Here is a 21,880-nt window from a genome sequence, read left to right on the forward strand (position 1 = left end):
GAGAGTTTCTATCTTTCATACATTTTTGATATCACTTTTGCCATGTCTTTATACTACAGTAATTTCTCCATTTCTTCTGATGATTTTTTTTTACAATATCTGGATGATTATCCTTACTCGCTTTGTGTGCGTAAATTTATACATTCCTGGATATTCACAAATGTTCATAATGTGAAACAGCTTGCGTCTTTCATCTACACATACACCATGATACTGATATACTCCTATCTCTATTGAATTCGATTCTACCCTCATTGTTCGCTAATACAGTGTAACTACAAATCATGTAACTAGTACTCCACAGTTTCCAGAAATACAGTTACATTTTGCATTCTATCTCTTTGTATATGTGTCGGTCGTCTCTGGAAGTAGGACTTTGAATTTTGAGTCCTGACTTTGTAGAGTTTGTTTATCTATTTACTTTCTATACAAAGCATTTTCTTGCCAACATTTTAGCAAGGTATTTTGTAGTCAGTTTTTAAATTTAGGATGCAGTTATATCTGATTTTGACTTGTCTTTTCATAGTCTATAGAATTATTGGAATTAGTCTCCCTTCAATTTTCACCCTATATTTTGTAGTCCTACTCTACTCTTTTTTTTACTCTTTTACTTGTTTCAGTCATTTGACTGCGGCCATGCTGGAGCACCGCCTTTAGTCGAGCAAATCGATCCTGGGACTTATTCTTTGTAAGCCCAGTACTTATTCTATCGGTCTCTTTTGCCGAACCGCTAAGTGACGGGGACGTAAACACACCAGCATCGGTTGTCAAGCAATGCTAGAGGGACAAACACAGACACCACAAACGCACACACACACATACACACACAGAAACACACACACACACACACACACACCACACACACACACACACACACATATATATATATATATATATATATATATATATATATATATATATATATATACGTACGTATATACGACAGGCTTCTTTCAGTTTCTGTCTACCAAATCCACTCACAAGGCTTTGGTCGGCCCGAGGCTATAGCAGAAGACACTTGCCCAAGATGCCACGCAGTGGGACTGAACCCGGAACCATGTGGTTGGTTAGCAACCTACTTACCACACAGCCACTCCTGTTATTTTATAACAGTTTTCTAGTTGTAGACCTCCTCTAATCTCCCTGTGTTCGTAGATTATATAATCAGTGACGAGTTTCTGTATTCTAAATGTGCCTATTGCTATTATTTTATTTTTATGAAGGGCTCATAATTTATTGAGATTCCTGTTGGGAACATTGGCATTAGTAAATATTTTGGCAACAACGATAATATTGCTGCATATTGCTTTAATAGTGATATTTAAGTCAATCTGAGCATTTAATCGTAGGTTTTTACATTATTCCTTCCTGACATTTTCTCTTCATTTTGTGTGTGTATGACTAGTTCATTCATTTCTAATAATTTGTGAGTTTCTTCTTTGTATTAACTCTACTTAACGTTTTTTCATAACATTTTTCATACCATGTTCACGATTTTTTCCCGAGCCAAATTTCACTAAAATGTTTCGATTGGATAAATACTGCATAGGCAGCAGCAATCCAAGTTTTTGCATCTACAATATACATACTTTAGGCCGAAGCTAATTGTCGTCCCGTTGCATAAATAAGTAATTTTCATCCTCAAATACGTGATGCTGATTAAGGAGGGATATATATATATATATGTACATACATACATACATACATACATACATACATATATATATATTATATATATATATTATATATATATATATATATATATATAGTTAATCCAAACAAGAAAGCACAAAAAAGCACAACAACGCGAGGACGTGGAACAAATATAGTATTATTGGACGCTCAGGAAAGAAGGAAACAAGGAGAGTTTAACGTTTTGAGCGGAGCTCTTCGTCGGAAACATAGGAGAAGGAAAGATCCAGAGAAGGGAAGACAGAGAAAAAAAAATATATATATATATAGATATATAGAGAGAGAGAGAGAGAGAGAGAGAGAGAGAGAGTGAGAGAGAGAGAGAGAGAGTGAGAGAGAGCGAGAGAGAAACTCAGAATGTCTCTTTTCTGTAAGGAAACAATTTAAAAAAGTATTCTATATTTACTCGTGACACGTTTAAAGTAAAGTATCTACTTTTATTGGCGCTAGTTAATTTACGTATGATATTCCCAAAATCTAGGAGAGAGAGAGAAAGGGAGGGAGGGAGGGGGGAGAGAGGAAGACTGCCAAAAGACGCCTGTTAATCAAGTTATGCCATATATCTTTCTCTTATAATATTCTTCGGTTATGTAGTTGATTGCTCATTGATTATTACATGCATGTAACTTTTAGAGGTATCCTGTATGGTCTTCCAAATACAATCTTTTACTTCTTCGTGAGCAGTTATTCTTTGCGACGATAATACTGTTATGGTTAATATTCTGTAGACAGGTTATCAGCCTGCTGTTCTGCGTGTGCGTAAGTGTGTGAGAAAGGAGATAATGTTTTGTTAGTTTAGGGAATTAAGGTGATTTTCCTCTTGGTGAAGCCTTTCAGTGTTATCTCAGGATTTTCAGTAGCTTGTGGAATATTTCTGAAAACATGTGTTGAATGCATATCAATTTAGTCAAAATTTGATATTTTGACTTTTATTATTTATGCTTTTATTAAGGCTGCGAGGTGGCAGAATCGTTTAGCACGCCGGACAAAATACTTAGGGGCATTTCGTCCGTCTTTATGTTCTGATTTCAAATTTGACCGGAGTCGACTTTGGCTTTCATTCTTTCGAGGTCGAGAAAATAAGTACCAGTTGCGGACTAAGGGTGATGTAATCGACTATCCCCCCACCCAAATTTATATATCTATTTATAACGCGATTGATGACTAATAATGTCATTAATTAAATATTTATGATTTCACTGTATTTCTCATTAGGTCAGTGACAGGGGAGTGTCTATGACCTTTTATAGAACGCAAAATCTGAAAATACTTCGTTAGAAAAGAACTAGTTGTTTTTATCTGCTTGTGTTCTTTTGTTTTTCTTTACACCAGTCCTCTTCCACAGATATACATCTACAAATATACACCTATTCAAAGATAGACATTCGCAAATCATCAAGCTGTGTGGCTGTTGACTTCATTATGTATTTTAGAAGAGATTGGCATTTTTAACTTAAACTCCATATGCACATTAAACTAAATTAGATACACTGGACACTCGAAAGCAGCTCATGATTCATCATATTCTGTTCACGAAAAGTTTGTAGAATAAAGCAATAGAGTAGTTTTAGATTTGTCCGATAACACACGCACTATCGACTAAAACTTGTCTTTACTCTAAAGTACACTACATAGGGACGTAATCTCAGACGTAAATAGATACCATAATTTTTGAAAGATTTACTTCTCCTTTATATTTGCTTCAATGAGCAGAATGTATTTATATGTGTATCTACCTTTATTATCCTTATTTTTACTTTTATTATCCTGATTTTATTACTCTTGTTTTTACTTCTATTACTTTAATTTTATTTCTTATTTCATTTCTTACTTTATTTTTTAACTTTTATCTTTTCTTTCTATCTTATACACGCTAATTAAATATAAACTCAATCCACTCTAAGCTGAATAGTGGTACAGTATGGGCATATTTTTGAAATCCAACGAACCTTTATACAAATATACCTTTTCAAAGAGATGTGATAAACCTATTATAATGGGTAACACTACGTGTACTTTTTATTTTGTGATGTAATCTTTGGACTAACAATGTTTGCGGCTGAAGAGAGCTTTAAACCATCTTTTATATCAATAATATACCTATGCTGATGTAATAACAGATGGTTTATAAAGCTTGAAACACGTGTACCGCGATATCCTTTGTGTTCTGTTTTCAATTTATGTTTGATATATATATATATATATATATATATATATACTCTTACTCTACTATTTTACTTGTTTCAGTAACTTGACTGTGGCTATGCTGGAGCATTGCCTTTAGTCGAGCCAATCGACCCAGGATTTATTTTTTGTAAGCCTAGTACTTATTCTATCAGTCTCTTTTGCTGAACCGCTAAGTTACGGGGATGTAAACCCACCAGCATCGGTTGTCAAGCGATGCTGGTGGGGACAAACACAGACACACAAACATGTACACACACATACATACATACGCACGCACACACACACACACACATATATATATATATATACATACATACATACATACATACATACTTACATATATACGTACATATATATATATATATATATATATATATATATATATATATGTACATGTATACGACGGGCTTCTTTCAGTTTCCGTCTGTCAAATCCACTCACAAGGCTTTGGTCGCCCCAAGCCTATAGTAGAAGACACTTGCTCAAGGTGCTACGCAGTGGGACTGAACCCGGACCCATGTGGTTCGTAAGCAAGCTACTTACCACACAGCCACTCCTCTCGTGTTTTTCGTGTGGTTTGCTTTGTTTTAGATGTTTCTGTACGAAGGAGATTATCGATGTCCCCGTTTATTGTCAGATTCAATATTTTCAGTTTTATATCTTAGATCTTTTCCCAAATTAACCTGTGTTCATATTTTTGCTGGTGTAGTTATGGTTCGACTACTGGTGGTCAATAATCCTATATATACTTATAAACTTTCACTCAGAAGGAGTAGGTCAACCCAAAGCTATCAAAGGAGAAATTTAAGCAATGTTTCACACGGCGTAACTAAACTCAGAGCCACAAGATTGCGAAGCCTCCCTTTATTTTTGGGTATTTTCCAATAATTCTTATGCTGCTGCATTCAAGTTTTGTTTTGATTTCTTATATCTTCCTATCATTCTATTGTTTTGTTTGTTACTTTATAAACTTTTTCCTCTGTAGCGAGTGTGCCAACAACTATTCCCAGTACTAACACTTCCTTTGCCATTTGTACTGCAACGGTTTCAATTTTATTTCATCTTGTTCTTGGAAAATTCTTTTTCGTCGAAGATGAAGCGTTTGTTTATTTTATTCAAAGAATCTTTGTCGCTATTCATATTGAATTCCTTAAGATTCAGCGAGGTTCTTTTTGCATCAAACACTCTTTGGTTTCGGGCATTTCTTTTTCTTTTGCTATTTTAATATATTTTTGAATTACTTGTATCTTTTCATTTATTTTTCATTTGCGTCGTTTTCGTTGTTAATCTCATTAAGGATTGAGAATTGTCTTCTTTTATCTTTCTTTTTGCTATCTCTTCGTGTTTTCCGTGTGCTTTGCTTTGGTTTAGATGTTTTTGTACGAAGGAGGTTATCGATTTTAATTATATAACTATTTCCCCCTTTATTGTCAGATTCAATATTTTCAATTTTATATCTTAGATCTTTTCCCATATTAAACCTGTGTTCATATTTTTGTTGATGTAGTTATGGTCCGACTACTGGTGGTCAATAATCTATAACTATGCCTGGATTTTACCATTATTTCTTTTGTAAATTTTGCTTTACTATATTTATTTTCGAGATTTATGCTCTCCTTTTTCTCTCTTCCTGTTTGGTATTCTGTTTGTTTTTGTCATCATTGATAGGTTTGTTGCGTGTTGTATTTGTATATGTGATATCTTTTCCCTTTTAAGTGTATATCATCTTAAATTTGCTCTTGTGTTAGTCTCCAAATTACTCCAACATCAATGTTATTATCTCCTTCGATATACAAGTATGTTGTGCCATTACTATTTTAAGAATGGCGTATTGCTGTAATTATTGTTTTTAAGTTTTTAACTCCACGATAATCCTGCTCGACCAGGCCTGATTATAGGTGTTCCAGCCAGGACCATATGGTCATTCTGTATTTTATTATTACATTCTTCAATGTACACTTCGTTTTATAAGATTATGGGATCTTGTAGATCTCCTGTCTGCATCGTTTCATCATTGAAACGAGAGTGAAACTGAAAAATATGCATGTAGCATGAAGACGCATTCACTTCGGAATTACATACCAATCATCATCATTGTTCGACCGTGGTCGAGACAATGGAATTTACTATGCTACGCCAGACTTCACGGTTCATCATAGCATTACGGAGGTCCTGTTGCTGGATGCCTGTATCCCTGGAGATTACATCAGGGTAGGAGAGTTTGCGCCCTCTGGTATCGCGAGTAGATGGCTTCCAGAGGAGAAGAGCAGAAATTACCTAGTTTTCACCTCTACAACAAAGTCCAGCAAACTGGATTCTACTACCTTTCACAAGAGATGATACAGGTGGTAGTTTCCCATATATTTGTACTTTGGTTGAATGACGCTTCCACGAGAGATTTTGAGCTCTCATAAGGAGGCGAGTTAGATATGTTGCTGTCTAGCTAGGGGTTGACGATTGTCGAGCAACTTATAACAGAAGGCGTTTAACTCATTGCTAAACGGAGTCCCAAGACGACGTTATACAGCGTGAACTTTATAAGACGCTATGATGAAGATTGAAGGAAATTTAGCTGCTCATTCTACCAGATCGTGTAATCACATAAAAAACTCCATCAAAACTCTGAAGTAGTCGACGTCTCTAGATATTCAAAGCGATACTGATCTTTCGATTATATTATCTGTCAACTTTATATTTCAACCATCGATAAAATAATAGTCAGCTTTTTCCCTAATCTGAATTGCGTTATTAGCTTTGTTATTCATTATTTATATTTGTCTTATGCACACTGACAATTATCTTTTGATGTTACTTACACAAAGCTAAAGGCTTTGGTGAAGACTTTGGTAACTGTTCTACACACGCAAGCCCGCACGCACGCGCGCACTCACTCACTCAGACACTCACTCACTCACTCACACGCGTACACACATAGATGCAGGAAATTTTCTATATGGAATGTATCTACATAATCAGAATTCATCAATATTGTCGATCGTTTGATATACTCAACAATGTCTAATCTTTTTTATTTATTCTTTTTCAGCTCTGATTTCCTTCAAACCCTTATCGAAGCATACGACAGCAGTATTCCTCCAGGATTTGACAGAGGTAAGTTTATATATATATGTATATACTAGCAGTATCGCCCGGCGTTGCTCGGGTTTGTAAGGGAAATAACTATATAAGCATTTTTAGAGATGTAAAGTATAATAGCCATCTCAATATGGCTAACCACAAAGGGGGGGGGTGTTACTGTAGCTTTTTACGTTCTGAGATTTAATAATATATTTTTAGAGAGTTACTTCCCTTATATATGCCAAAAATGCATTAAAAATGGGAAAAATTGATGGTAATTTTTTTTAAAAATCGTAGACTCATCGTAGACGCGCGCTAATACCCAGAAGGGCTCGATATGAATCACGACTATAAGGTAACCAGTTTTGGTTAATCTGAACCGCAAAATGTGGGAGTAGTTAGGAATCTAAATCGTAGGAGACAGACAGCACACAACCTCTCTTTTATATATAAAGATATATATATATATATATATATATACGAATGTGTGTATATGAGTGTGTGTGTCTGTGTGTATGTGTGTATGCATGCACGTGTCTTTGTGTTACACATACATACAGACATAGTGTGTGTATGTATGTGTATATAGATTAATTCATTTTAACCAAACGCTGCAAGTTTTTTTATGTTGGTTGCAATAATATTACAAAGTTTAACGAAGTGATTCGTTTATTGTTTGTTCTATTATTGACCTACATCTAACAAATTGACAAACAATTTTGATATAATTTGGTACAGGTTTTCATGTTACTGTTTTTATCTGAGGCTCACCCTGACTTAAAACAAAATCTACGAATAAAGATCTTCAAATCGTTACTATAATATATTTATCGTCATACTGAACTGTATCATTCACCATTTTTTTTTTGCTGGGGAAAGGCTAGGATGTTATTCGGGGGAAAATTTTAATTGGTTAATATTTCTCGCAAGGTGAACACCATAAAGAAGTCCCTTCATAGATATGTATTTTTGTATCTTAGAGTTTGACGCGGGTGTAGTGATTCTCTCTCCACATAGTATCTAGTTACAAGCTGGAAAAACTTTGGTTGAGAATGGCATCTCTGCGAAGATTGACTGTATTTTTAGGTGTTGTTCCTGAAATGGTTTTAGCAGCGATCAAATAGCACTGTACGAGTTAACTTCTCTTGTTTGTAATTCAAAAATATTTTAATGACATTTTTTCTCTGGTGTCTGCATTTTGATAATAACTTCTCTTTTCCGAGCACATCGATGAAATGTACGAAGATGAATTTTTCATTTAGAATGCTATTTTTTGCATTGTAAACGACAGGGGTTCTCTAGTGGCCTGATTTAACTGTACGTAGTTCTATTTTGTATTTGTTGTGGCGTTTCATTGTAGGTAAACACTGATCAAACATACAACTATTCAAATGCATTCCAGTCGCAACCCTGCCATTTTTAGAAGCATCTAGGAATATATTATGTAATGTGCCCTCACACCTTTGAGGACATAATTTGAGGGGGATTTAACTACTGTATATAACAATCGAGTGACCACATGCAAGCTAATTTCAGTTCAGAGTTCGTAGTTCGCTTTGCCATAATGGATTCTACTGTTTCAACGTTGCATATTCAAAACAATGATTTCAACATTATAATATTACACATTTAGAGATGGTCTCTTATATTTTATTCTTTAATTCTTTTATTTGTTTCAGTCATTTCATTGCGGTGATGCTGGAGCACTGTCTTTAGTCGAGAAAATCGACCCCAGGACTTATTCGTTGTAAGCCTAGTACTTATTCTATCGGTCTCTTTTGCCGAACCGATAAGTTACGGAGACATAAACACACTAGCATCAGTTGTCAAGCGATGTTGGGGGGACAAACACAGACACGCAAACATACCACACGTGCGCGCGCGCACACACATATATATATAGAGAGAGACGATTGGCTTCCTTCAGTTTCCGTCTACCAAATCCACTCACAAGGCTTTGGTCGGCCCGGGGCTATAGTAGAAGATATTTGCCCAAGATATTTGCCACGCAGTGAGGCTGGACCCAGGACCATATGGCTGGGAAGCAAGCTACTTACCACGCAGTCACTCCTGCGCTTATTTAATCAAGAAAGGGAAATACATCACTCATATTTAACTATGTTACTATCATAAATATTTCAACCTACTCTTCAATCATTGTGATTATTTGTCTACATTAAGATTCTGAACTTTTTCATGTTTCTACATTCAAGCCCTTGCTCTGTTTCAAGCCAGCAATATTGCTAATTAATACAAGAACGCCGTATTTGTTAGTCTTCTTGTTTATAGGTAGTTTGATAACAGAAAATGACTTAAAGGCAGACTCCATACAAATTCAAACAACTTTCTGTCTACACTGGTTTTGATTAACATATACTTTGAAAGGCGTATATGTTGATTATATCAATCGACACACGCACGCAAGCACGCACACACACACACATCACCTCAGACTGAATTCGTATGCCAGTACATTTATACATATTTATAATATTTCCACACTCTCTCTGCCTCTTTGTCTGTCTGTCTGTCTGTCTGTCTGTCTGTCTCTGGATCTATCTATCTATCTATCTATCTATCTATCTATCTTACTATGTATGTATATATAGTCAATTCGAGGATGCCAGGTCCTCATTCGGAATTAAATAATCTAAACATTTCACTGGTTAATCCGTAACATATAAGGAGAAAGTCTTGACTATACGTTAAAGATTATTATAGTAATCCATATTGTTAATAATGAAATAAAGAAAATGGAGAATTATGGATGTATGAATAATTTATTTGTATGATAAAATGCGGTTGAAAATTTTTTAAATAAGAACAAAACAAATAAATTATAAATCATAAAACTCTAAAAGTAATGGCAGATGCAAAAGACCTACATATATGTTTCGATTCATACCCAAGGGTGATTCGTAATTTTAAGTATTTGGGTAACGTTATCATTATCAACTATATAGGGCAGAATCTCATCACGGATTTATGAGCTTATACTACAAATGTTAACATATTTCCTGAAAGGATGCAGACAAATTACTTATAAGTTTAAGAAGTTAGATCATATATATTATGTGTATGTATTTAGCTAGGGAATTAAAGATGTAAGTAAAAGTAAAATAAATTAAAAATAACATACAAAAAGGGAAAAGAAGATATAAGATAAAAAGTAAAGAAAAATATAAATGTATGCAAATAGTATATAAATTTAAATAAAAGGGAAGTGACAATACTTAAATATGCAAGGGAAGAATCATATGATAAAATAAATGAAGGATAAGTTAGATAGTAAAAAATATTAGTCAACCGTTGTAGGTGAATTATTTTAATTGGTTTCATAATAGATACAGTTCGAGAAATCAGTGGATACCTAGCGTTCACATCATATTGTGTCATATTTAAAATCAAGTAGAGACAAAAGTTTGAAAAATCTGACGGCTAAGATATGTATCTTGAAAGCTTTACATGTAAACCCATACTCGTCAATATATAAAACATTTATATTCTTAGTTATGTCGTTATACATTCGTGTATATATATACTTCAATATATATGCATGCGTATTCACACATATACACACATATGCGTATATTTACACACACACACACACACACACACACACATACACACATATATATATTCACACTCAAAATATATGTATTTATTAAATTCATTTTCGTTTATTTATTATCAGAGAGGTTAAGTTGTTAGAGCTATGTTATAAGAAATTTAATAAAAAGAATTGATCAGTTCAGATGTCAAATAAAAAGAAAAGTTGAACGAGGAAGTAAAGAGATAATGAATAAAATATAACATAATGAAATAAAATGTAATAGATATTGGAGCTTATATTGCGTATTTGTTATGATGTAGCATAATTTGTTTGTAATTATTAATGGTTGATATATACAAGTACACCCGCACGGAAAAACCGACTTTGAAAAAAAAAAAATTCATTAAATTCCTATGTTTTCGATGGCGGAGATTCCGAATATGCCAAAAAAACCATGTTTCATAATTTTAAATTCCCCCCTCTTAAATTTTAGCTGTTTTTCGAATTTTTTTCGAATATATATATATATTCGAGTGGCTGTGTGGTAAGTAGCTTGCTAACCAACCACATGGTTCCGGGTTCAGTCCCACTGCGTGGCACCTTGGGCAAGTGTCTTCTGCTATAGCCCCGGGCCGACCAATGCCTTGTGAGTGGATTTGGTAGACGGAAACTGAAAGAAGCCTGTCGTATATATGTATATATATGTATGTGTGTGTGTGTGTGTGTGTGTGTGTGTGTTTGTGTTTGTCCCCCTAGCATTGCTTGACAACCGATGCTGGTGTGCTTATGTCCCCGTTACTTGGCGGTTCGGCAAAAGAGACCGATAGAATAAGTACTAAAGGCGGTGCCCCAGCATGGCCGCAGTCAAATGACTGAAACAAATAAAAGAGTAAAAGAGTATATATATATATATATATATATATATATCATATATCGTGGTCATTTGTAGTGTATGGTTTAGGGATTTACATTCTTTTTCCTAGAACCAAAGTTAAGCAATATTTTGCTCCAGACGACTTGGTATGTATCCCGTTGTTCCCATAATAATTGATGTAGAGGCACATAACCTAGTGGTTAGAGCAGCGGACTCGCGGTCGAGGGATCGAATCTCAGACCGGGCGATGCTTGTGTTTATGAGCGAAATACCTAAGCTCCACCCAGCTCCGGCAGAAGGTAATGGCAAACTTCTGCCGACTCTTTCGCCACAACTTTCTTTCACTCTTTCCTCCAGTATCTTGCCGCTCACTTGCAACGGACCGGCGTCCCGTCCAGGTCGGGAACCTATACGCCAAGGAAACCGGAAAACCGACCCTTATGAGCCGGGCATGGCTCGAGAAGGAACAAGCAAACATAATAATTGATATGAAGCTGAAATGCATCTTGGGTGCTGGATTTGCAAACTCCTTATCGATGGTCCATTGATGTCCTCTTTTTCTTGTATTTTTCTAACCATATTGGTATTCTGAGAGCAGCTAATTTCCACAACAGAACATATTCTCTTGTAGTTGCACCTAACAATATCTGGCTGATTGAATGGCTGTTTAATTTTTAAGTTCCACATATATCGTCTTGGCCCATTCGTTTCAATATAGTCAGCTTCGTCTGTAGGTGTTTTCTCTCTTGTTATTCTGCTTCAGATTGTTCTAGTCACTGCATCATACCTCATGAGAAGATAATATCTGGAAGATAATCTTTTACTGTTGGCAGTAATATGTTTGACATCTTCAGTCTTGGTCTGTCAATGTTTTCTGCTTTTTGTGTATACCATTCCAAGCATCTCATATGACCATTTGTGTGTATTTGCTTGTGTTTTTCGTACCAAGTACCGACGTACTATCTTTTTTGTTAACTTCATGGTCACAAACATGGGTAAGATAGTTACTGGTCTCTTCCCTCTACTGCAGATGTTGTTTCCGTGTCGTAATACGTGCTTCATACGACATCAATACAGATTTGACACGGCCACCGTCCTTGCGTGCGAAGTAAAGTGTCTACATCTTCATTCATGTTGAGGTTACATGTAACAATGAACGGCTCGCGAATTCTAACATTTATCACGTGAGGATAGACACTGCAGGAGTATTGTGGGCAATATGCAGTTGCAAACTGAGAGTTCTGATGACAAATATTCTCTTTCCTCTCCCGATCCTCTCCTTACTTATGGACCCATCACATCTGACATTCTCAGCAGCCTGTTCAAGACACCCATAATTGTCACCTGAATGTAGAAGATGCACCATCAAGCCGTTCATTTTTAGATTTTCAGAGGAGAGCACAACATTCTCACGTTGTTTGTTGTCAAAAATGCACCTTTGCGCTCACCAAATTTCATTCCAATGTTTTCAGAAAATTGGGTAATGAGGTTCAACTGTTTATTTTGGTTTGTTTACATCCCCGTAACTTAGCGGTTGGGTATTGAGAGAGCGATTGAATAAGTACCAGACTTTAAAAAAATGTACTAGGGCCAATTTGCTCGACTAAATCCTTTAATGCGGTGCACCGGCATTCTCGCAGTCTAATGAATAGAACAAGTAAAAGAAGGAAGATAACACACGAATAGGGAAAAAGATTTAGAGCAAAGTGGACAAGGCCAGCGAACATTAAATTTGTTTGTAAAGTACGTGAGTTTAAAATGAACCATTTACACTTACATCATCAGGTAAGCAAGCTTCTGTGTTCCCTTGAAGTTTTAACGCCTTAAAATCCTATCTGCTGTATTAATGTGTCATATTCTGTAAGTTGGTTTTGTCGCTTTCTTTAAATATTTTTGCTTTTGTTTTTCTCATAGAAAAAGTCACAACAGTGAATGTACAACTTTATATTAACAGCTTCGATTCCATAAACGAACAAACAATGGTAAGAGATTTTAGTTACAATATTCATTTTCTAACAATGTCCTTTACTTGTGTATGGAGAGGGAGTAGAGTAATTTAAGTCGATGTCATTACGGCGTTCGTGGCAGAATCGTTAGCACGCCGGGTAAAATGCTCAGCGGTATTTCGTCTGCCGCTACGTTCTGAGTTCAAATTCCGCCGAGGTCGACTTTGCCTTTCACCCTTTCGGGGTCGATTAAATAAGTACCAGTTACGCACTGGAGTCGATGTAATCTACTTAATCCGTTTGTCTGTCCTTGTTTGTCCTCTCTGTGTTTAGCCCCTTGTGGGTAGTAAAAAATAGGTATTTAAATTGTTGGACCCGGAATGTTGATAACCACGATAAAGTCAAAACTGGAAGTTTTTAAATTCAGAACGAAGAAGGAATTAACAAAGTAGTATAAAACATCTTTTCCGACGCTCTAAAAAATCTGCCAAAATGCACCACATTTTCTAACAATAGTCGTTCCTGTTAAAGAAAAAATGCTTGAACATTATTTACATTATTTACATTTGACGGATATTTGTCCTCATCTTGTTTGTTGTTAACACAACGTTTCGGCTGATATACACTCCAGCCTTCATCAGATGTCTTGAGGAAATTTCGAACCTGGGTTTGCATTCCTAAGGTATTTTTCGATGTTATTATTATTATTATTATTATTATTCACGTCACTGCCTGGAATCGAACTCAGATTCTTGGGGTTGGTAGCCCGCGCTCTTAACCACTACGTCATATGCCCGTGGGCAATAATGCTTGAAATTTTGAGTGTAGGGCGTTACTCGATACCGTCGACTCTTTTACTTGAATGGTACTTTATTTTATCGATCCTGAGGCACAAAGCCTGAAATTTGGTGAAGGAATATAGTCGATTACATTGCAGTAGTACCTAATTTATTGATTCCGAAAGGATGAAAGGCAAAGTCGACCTTGGCGGAATATGAACTTAGAACGTAACGACTGACGAAATACCGCTAAGCATTTCACCCGGTGTGCTAACGATTCTGTCAGCTCGCCGTCTTAATAATAATAATAATAATGATAATAATAATAACAATAATAATAATAATAATAATAATTTCTACTGAATGCACAAGTCCTGAAATTTGTGGGAAGGGACAAATTAATTGCATCAATCCCAGTGTTTCACTGGTACTTAATTTATCGACCTCGAAGGGATGAAAGGCAAAGTCAACCTCGGTGGAATTTGAACTCAGTATATAAACACGCCTCCATCCATCCATCCATCCATCCATCCATCCATCCATCCATCCATACGTCCGTCCGTCTGTCAGTTCGTCCGTTTGTCTGTCCATCCGTCCGTCCGTCCGTCCGTCCGTCCATCTGTTTGTCTGTTTATCTATCTATCTATCTATCTATCTATCTATCTATCTATCTATCTATCTATCTATCTATATTTTCTATCTATCTGCAGGATTATTCAATAAGCACATTTATCACACAAGAGTGGACAGATGAAAGACTAAAGTTTTTCGGATTGATCGAAGCGAAATACTTTGAATTAGACGTAAAATTGATCGAGAAAATCTGGGTTCCCGATCTTTACTTCCCAAACGAAAAGAAAGCCCATTTCCATGAAGTAACAGTGCCTAATCGAATGTTACATATATATGACGACGGATCGATAACTTATAGAGCAAGGTATGTAACTGAAAATGAATACAGTAATCCCTCGACTACCGCGGGTGTTACGTTCCAAAACCCCCGCGATAGATCAAAATCCGCGAAGTGGAAGCAGTAATGTACTGTATATATTTTTAAAAATCATTTTTATAATTTGTATATATTTATTTTATTATAAATGCCGAGGAATCGAAATAGGCTTAAATAATAAACCACGATAGGTGAACCGCGATATGGCGAGGGAATACTGTAGTCTCACTAAAAGAATAAATAATTAGGTAAACAAAAAGTAAAATCTTGCAGAATAATATTATACTGTTGTTTACCTCAATTATGTAATTTCATAATATTTTGTATGTGTGTAATGTAATATCATGACAATTTGTATGTACATATGTATAGTTATTTAGTTAAAAGTGAAGAAACTATAGGACAGATCTATTTACCATGACGTAAATGAATATTGCATGTACTTCTTTTGTAGCATTATTATACGTGAATAGATACATCACAATATATAGAAATAACTAGATTGAAATGGACAAACCCCATAACAATATTTTTCTTTTGTGGAATATAAACTCCAAATTCTGAATGAACAGATATAGATTTGGGAAAAAATATGTGATTTATATATGAGCATATTTGGAGGTTTATTAGTTGAGTAGCATGGAAAGATACACAGTAACTAGAGTAAAACGCGTGAGTGTATGATTAGATAGGCACTTGTATATTCGTATGTATGTACACTAGTGTTCAAATAAAGGAATGTGTTTATGCATAAGGATGCGTGCGAGTAATTCTTGGTTTGGCCCAACGGTAAGAAGTGAATAGCGTCGTCAATAGTAATGTATGTATGTATGTATGTATGTATGTATGTATGTATGTATGTATGTATGCATGTATGTATGTATGTATGTATATATGTATGTATGCATGCATGTATGTATGTATGCATGTATGTATGTATGCATGTATGTATGTATGTATGTATGTATATGTATGTATGCATGTATGTATGTTTGCATGCATGTATGTATGTATGTATGTATGTATGTATGTATGCATGTATGTATGTATGCATGTATGCATGTATGTATGTATGCATGTATGTATGTATGTATGTATGTATGTATGTATGTATGTATGTATGTATGTATTTATGTATGTATGTATGTATGTATGTATGTATGTATGTATGTGCGTGTGTGCCTTGTAGTTCGCTTGAAGCAAAGCACTATATAAGTGAATATATATGTATTCATAAGGGCGCGTGCAAGTAAATCTTCTTAGTTTAATAGCCTTTCTTTAATGACTTGAAAAGCAACTATGACAAGGCCCAGTGACAGTAAGAGTATACAGCCAAAATTAAGCTTGTAAACAGAAAGATTTTGGTCTCCTGACGTACTAACGAACTGCTGAATTTCCTTTGAAGTGGAACGGCAACAGATACAAGAGAATAGTAATTTTTGAAGCCTATTTACGTCATTATTATCATATAATTCTCGTTTATTTTCGTAAAAGTCGAAACAAGTCTGTGGTTAAGAATGAAGTGTATAAGAGGCTTATCTTTTATCTGTTTCATGATTGCAGCCATGCTGGGGCATCGCCTCGAAGAACTGTTAGCCGAATGAATCGACACCAGTACAATTTTTTTAAAGTTAAGGGAACGTAAACAAACCAATACCGGTTTCGAGCGGGGGTAGGGGCCAAAGACAGACACAGAGACACGCACGCAGATACCAAAACACATATATACATACACAACAGCTTTCTTCCAGTTTCCATCTACCAAATCCACTCACAAGGCTTAGGTCTGCCCGAGGCTACAATGGAAAGTACTTGCCCAAGGTGTCGCGCAGTGGGACTGAACATGGAACCATGTGGTTTGGAAGCAAGCTTCTTACCAATATTTATTCTTAAAATCTTAATTAGTTTATTTTTGGTATTTTTTCATTTGTATCGCTTTGTATTTTCACGCTGTTCTTTGTCAATGGAACGCAAAAAATAGCATAAGGGTATAAAACAACGAGAAACGAAAAGGTGAACATTCTGTGCTCTTCCCCCTACTCACCTGAAGACATGCAGGTACACAGCTATTGCTTGATAATGTTAATGTAATACTCGTGTAAAATTCACCAATCAGCAGCTGGTGCTGATGCGCCGAAGCAGTTGTGGTGATTTGGAATAAAGCCAGTTCATTCCATCTTCTCATATTGATTTCAAATTTCGAATTTTGGCACAAAACCTGCAATTTCGTAGGAGGGGCTAACTTGATTACATCGACCCCGGTGTTCAAATGGTATTTATTTATCGACCTGGAAATGACAAAATGCAAGGCCGACCTCTGGCGGAATTTGAATTCAAAATGTGAAGACGGACATTTTGCCGCTAAGCATTTTATCCGGCGTGCTAACGATTCAGCCGGCTCACCGCCATGATTCCATCTTCTCATATTAAAATTCTTATATATATACACATACATACATACATACATACATTTATATATATATATATATATATATATATATATATATATATATATATATATATTGACCTACTCGCTTAGCCAGCGGGGTGGCGTCATTTGAATGCTAAAACATTGCGAAGCGCATTGTGCCAGCGATGTGTAGCAACATCTGATAGCCTGGTCTGTCACGGTGATCACGGTGATATATATATATATAATATATATATATATATATATATATATATATACGTAACTGAACATACATATATGCATATTAATATGCACCTGCATACGTATATATATACATGCAAATCGTTTAGAAAATGAGGAGATTATTCATAGATATCAGAACAAGAATCGCTGCAGATAAATTTTCCTTTTATTACTTAAATTGTCACAAAAGTAAATCTCGATGGTTTTTGTTGGCATTATAATGCAATAATAAACACATAACACATGGTTCAAGAATACAGCATGGAATAGAACAGAATGCGACATGAAAAGTGTCAGGTCTTAATCATCAGCAATCAAAGCTAAGTTTACGGGAATGTGTTTGTGAAAATGAGCTCAGGTGAATCAATGTAATAATATATATTGTAGAAGGGCATTAATGTAAGCGGCTTGTATCAGTAGAATAATTTAACTTGTAGAGTTAAGTGTTTATGAGGAGATAAATTGTCATAAGCAATCATAAAAAAAAACAAACTAATCGGTTAAAAGTATTTAAACTTGTGGAAATAATCCCATTATGGATAGAACGAAAACTGACGGCTAGTCAAATGAGAGAGAGAGAGAGAGAGAGAGAGAGAGAGAGAGAGAGAGGAGGGGAGAGGAAAAATGGGGTCGGGGTGAGACAGAGAAAGAAGGAGAGGGATAGAGAGAGAGAAATTTGTGAGAACAGAGCGAGAGTGGAAAGAGAAAGAGGTGAAGGACCGAGTGAAACGAAGGAAGAAAAGAAAGAAAGATGGGAAAAGAGTATGAGAGAAAAAAGGACATAGAAAGATTAAACACATTAGTTATAGTTACCGTTGTGAGAAAGAGTAAGGTGTCTGTTGTAGAGCGATTCAAGCAAAAGAGAGCCACTACGTCACATTGCATTTTCGTTTTCTCAATCACTTGTCTCCAACGACGGCTGTCTCTCACCTAATGCATTTTAAAAAATTTATTGCTATAATACATCTCACAGCAATGACACAAAATGTCGGCTGCATGAAATCGCTTCACACCCATACATATAAGCACATACATAATACACATATGTATAGGCACACACACACGCACTCATATATATATATATATATATATATATATATATATATATATATATATATATATGTATATATACATACAAACATACATACATACATACATACATACATACATACATACATACACACACTCACGTAAATAATACATGTGTATATGAATACACACACAAGGCTTGGTAAGTATCACCGCTATCGAGGACACGTTACCCTGAACTGAAGAAGGGCAATACCCAGAAACATGCATGTATTCAGGTTGCTGTTCCTAGCTGTTGGAGGTGCTTGCCTCCCCCTTTGCGAATATAAGGACACAGAAAATGTGTTAAAGCCGACAGGAAGCGTCGATGCTTCCTCGGGCTATATAGCGGTGATGTAATTCCCTCTATGGGACTGTCACGTTATGCTGACTTTATACAACCACTATATATATATACATATATATATACATATCGTGACGCATATTTGCCATTTGAATCTGGCTAACCCATAAGGGTGGATGCTACTGTAGTTTGTAGTCCCAGGAAGATATCTCCTCCAGCTGGCTATAGACACACTATCTGTGTCCTCTCAGTATTTGTGAAGGGGAGTCATCCTCCCCGTCTTCAACACATGATACACACGTACCCGAGTTTCAAGGTGTTACCGCTACTGTTTATAACTCGCTCTGAGATTTATCATTATATATATATATATATAAGCAGAAGGAAAAGCACTCAACAGCATTCATACAAGTTTCAATAAGAAAAGTATATTGCAAATAATATCCTGTGAGTGTAGAAATAGGGAAAATTTTAAATCTGCAGACCGTATGATTATGTTCTATATTCCAAAGATATATATATATATATATAAAAAGGAATGAAGAAAATGCTGACAAAATAATTTAAGTAAGGGAGAGTGTATTTAATTAGGTGAATGTTCTTTTTAACGGTTGCGCATTTGTTATGCTTATCAAAAGATGTTTTGAGTGAGATAGAGTTCCTTTCTGATTGATTTTTTTCTCTTATAAGATAAGATATATATATATATATATATAAATATATATATATATATATATATATATATATATATATATATTTAAAAAGGAGATGTGGACCACGAGTTGTGATATATAAAAAAGAAATGAAGAAAATGCTGACAAAATAATTAAGTAGGGAGAGTGTATTTAATTAGGTGAATGTTCTTTTTAACGGTTGCGCATTTGTTATGCTTATCAAAAGATGTTTTGAGTGAGATAGAGTTCCTTTCTGATTGATTTTTTTCTCTTATAAGATAAGATATATATATATATATATATATATATATATATTATATATATATATATATATATATATATATATTTAAAAAGGAGATGTGGACCACGAGTTGTGATATATAAAAAAAGGAAATGAAGAAAATGCTGACAAAATAATTTAAGTAAGGGAGAGTGTATTAATTAGGTGAAAGTTCTTTTTACCGGTTGCGCATTTGTTATGCTTATCAAAATATATTTTGAGTGAGATAGAGTTCCTTTCTGATTGATTTTTTTCTCTTATCTTATAAGAGAAAAAAATCAATCAGAAAGGAACTCTATCTCACTCAAAATATCTTTTGATAAGCATAACAATGCGCAACCGTTAAAAAGAACTTTCACCTAATTAAATACACTCTCCCTTACTTAAATTATTTTGTCAGCATTTTCTTCATTCCTTTATATATATATATATATATCTTTGGAATATAGAACATAATCATACGGTCTGCAGATTTAAAATTTTCCCTATTTCTACACTCACAGGATATTATTTGCAATATACTTTTCTTATTGAAACTTGTATGAATGCTGTTGAGTGCTTTTCCTTCTGCTTATGTGTGCAAATCTCCCCAAAATAAGGCATCTGATGTGTCCTGTTTTTCGATATAATAGAAGTGATAAGCAAAGCCAGCTTATATTGAGTAACAATAAGAGTGATTGGTAGATGCGTGCCATAAGTTTTCTTGTGTTATCACATCCTAACATGTATTGTTACCTCCAAAAATGTCTTGCACATGCAACATCAGGCCAATCCTTAATATTTTTTTTTATCATTGTTAATGCTTTTACTCCATTGAGTAGAATACTCAGGCTAGCTCCAGAATTCTTTTGTAATAGTTAATCGGCAGATATTTTGAAGTTTGTTATAGACGCTCCATGTTTGGCCTTGACGTATCAGGAAACTTTACTATCAGCGACATAATAAGCTAATATGCTTAAAATCATTTTCGTCTATGCATCATCTCGTCTATCATTTGGAAAACACTCATCCACAAAGGCGATAGTATTAAAAAATTAGAACCGCATGGTTGCAAAGTGAACTTCTAAAGCTTTAGTCCATAATGAAACTAGGCTACCTACATACATCTGCGCGAGGAAATAGACATATCTACACACACCCTTGAGTGAATATATATCGGTAGTACAATTTATATAGTTCAGATGCATGAGACAAAATAGAAAAAAAAACTGGATAACTCCTACGCGTAGCACGGCACCACATACTGTACGTTGTAATGACGGGAAGTCTGAAAACTAAACAAAAGTTATATTGTTCATAATAGAACCAACATTTCGTTTTTCTTTCTTGAATCGATCGTTGATAATAATTGTTTTTTATAGACGTATTCTCTATTATGGAATTTCAAGTACTTTACAAACCGATATACATTCTGCATTTACGAATAGCCATTTTTTAAAATAACCAGCTTCTTATAAATATCTACATGAAAATTAAGTTTAAAAAAACTACAAAAAGCTTCAGTATAACCTTTATCATACAAAGCTGAAATTATTAGGTCTAAGCAAAATGACTACCTGCTTAACAAAGAAACTTATGACTCATAAACAGATATTGTAAAAGTTGTAGTAAGGTGAGGCTGTATCGAAGACTGCCTCATTCACTGATAATTGGGGGAGATTCGCTTACTTTTCAAAATTCAGAATTCCATTTTAAATAAGGACATTGCATCAAAATAAAAACTGACTTTACTTATGCGTCAGGAAACCAAATTTATGGAATAAGTTGTTCAGGTTGTGGAGAAAATTATATAGGACAATAGAGACAACCTTCAGAAAACGAATGATATTGTAGAGATGGTAAA

General features: G+C 34.9%; 1 protein-coding gene across 1 annotated transcript in view; it reads left to right on the forward strand.

Annotated features, from left to right (window-relative positions):
* LOC115218487 (glycine receptor subunit alpha-2-like) overlaps positions 1–21,880 on the forward strand; it is a 208,034-nt gene that overhangs the window by 127,604 nt on the left and 58,550 nt on the right. The window contains exons 2-4 of the mRNA XM_029788336.2: positions 6,926–6,990; positions 13,299–13,366; positions 14,820–15,046. Of these exons, the coding sequence (XP_029644196.1) occupies positions 6,926–6,990; positions 13,299–13,366; positions 14,820–15,046 (360 nt within the window). The remainder of the gene's footprint in view (positions 1–6,925; positions 6,991–13,298; positions 13,367–14,819; positions 15,047–21,880) is intronic.

Source organism: Octopus sinensis, linkage group LG13 (genome assembly GCF_006345805.1).
Source record: "Octopus sinensis linkage group LG13, ASM634580v1, whole genome shotgun sequence".
NCBI classification, from domain to species: domain Eukaryota; kingdom Metazoa; phylum Mollusca; class Cephalopoda; order Octopoda; family Octopodidae; genus Octopus; species Octopus sinensis.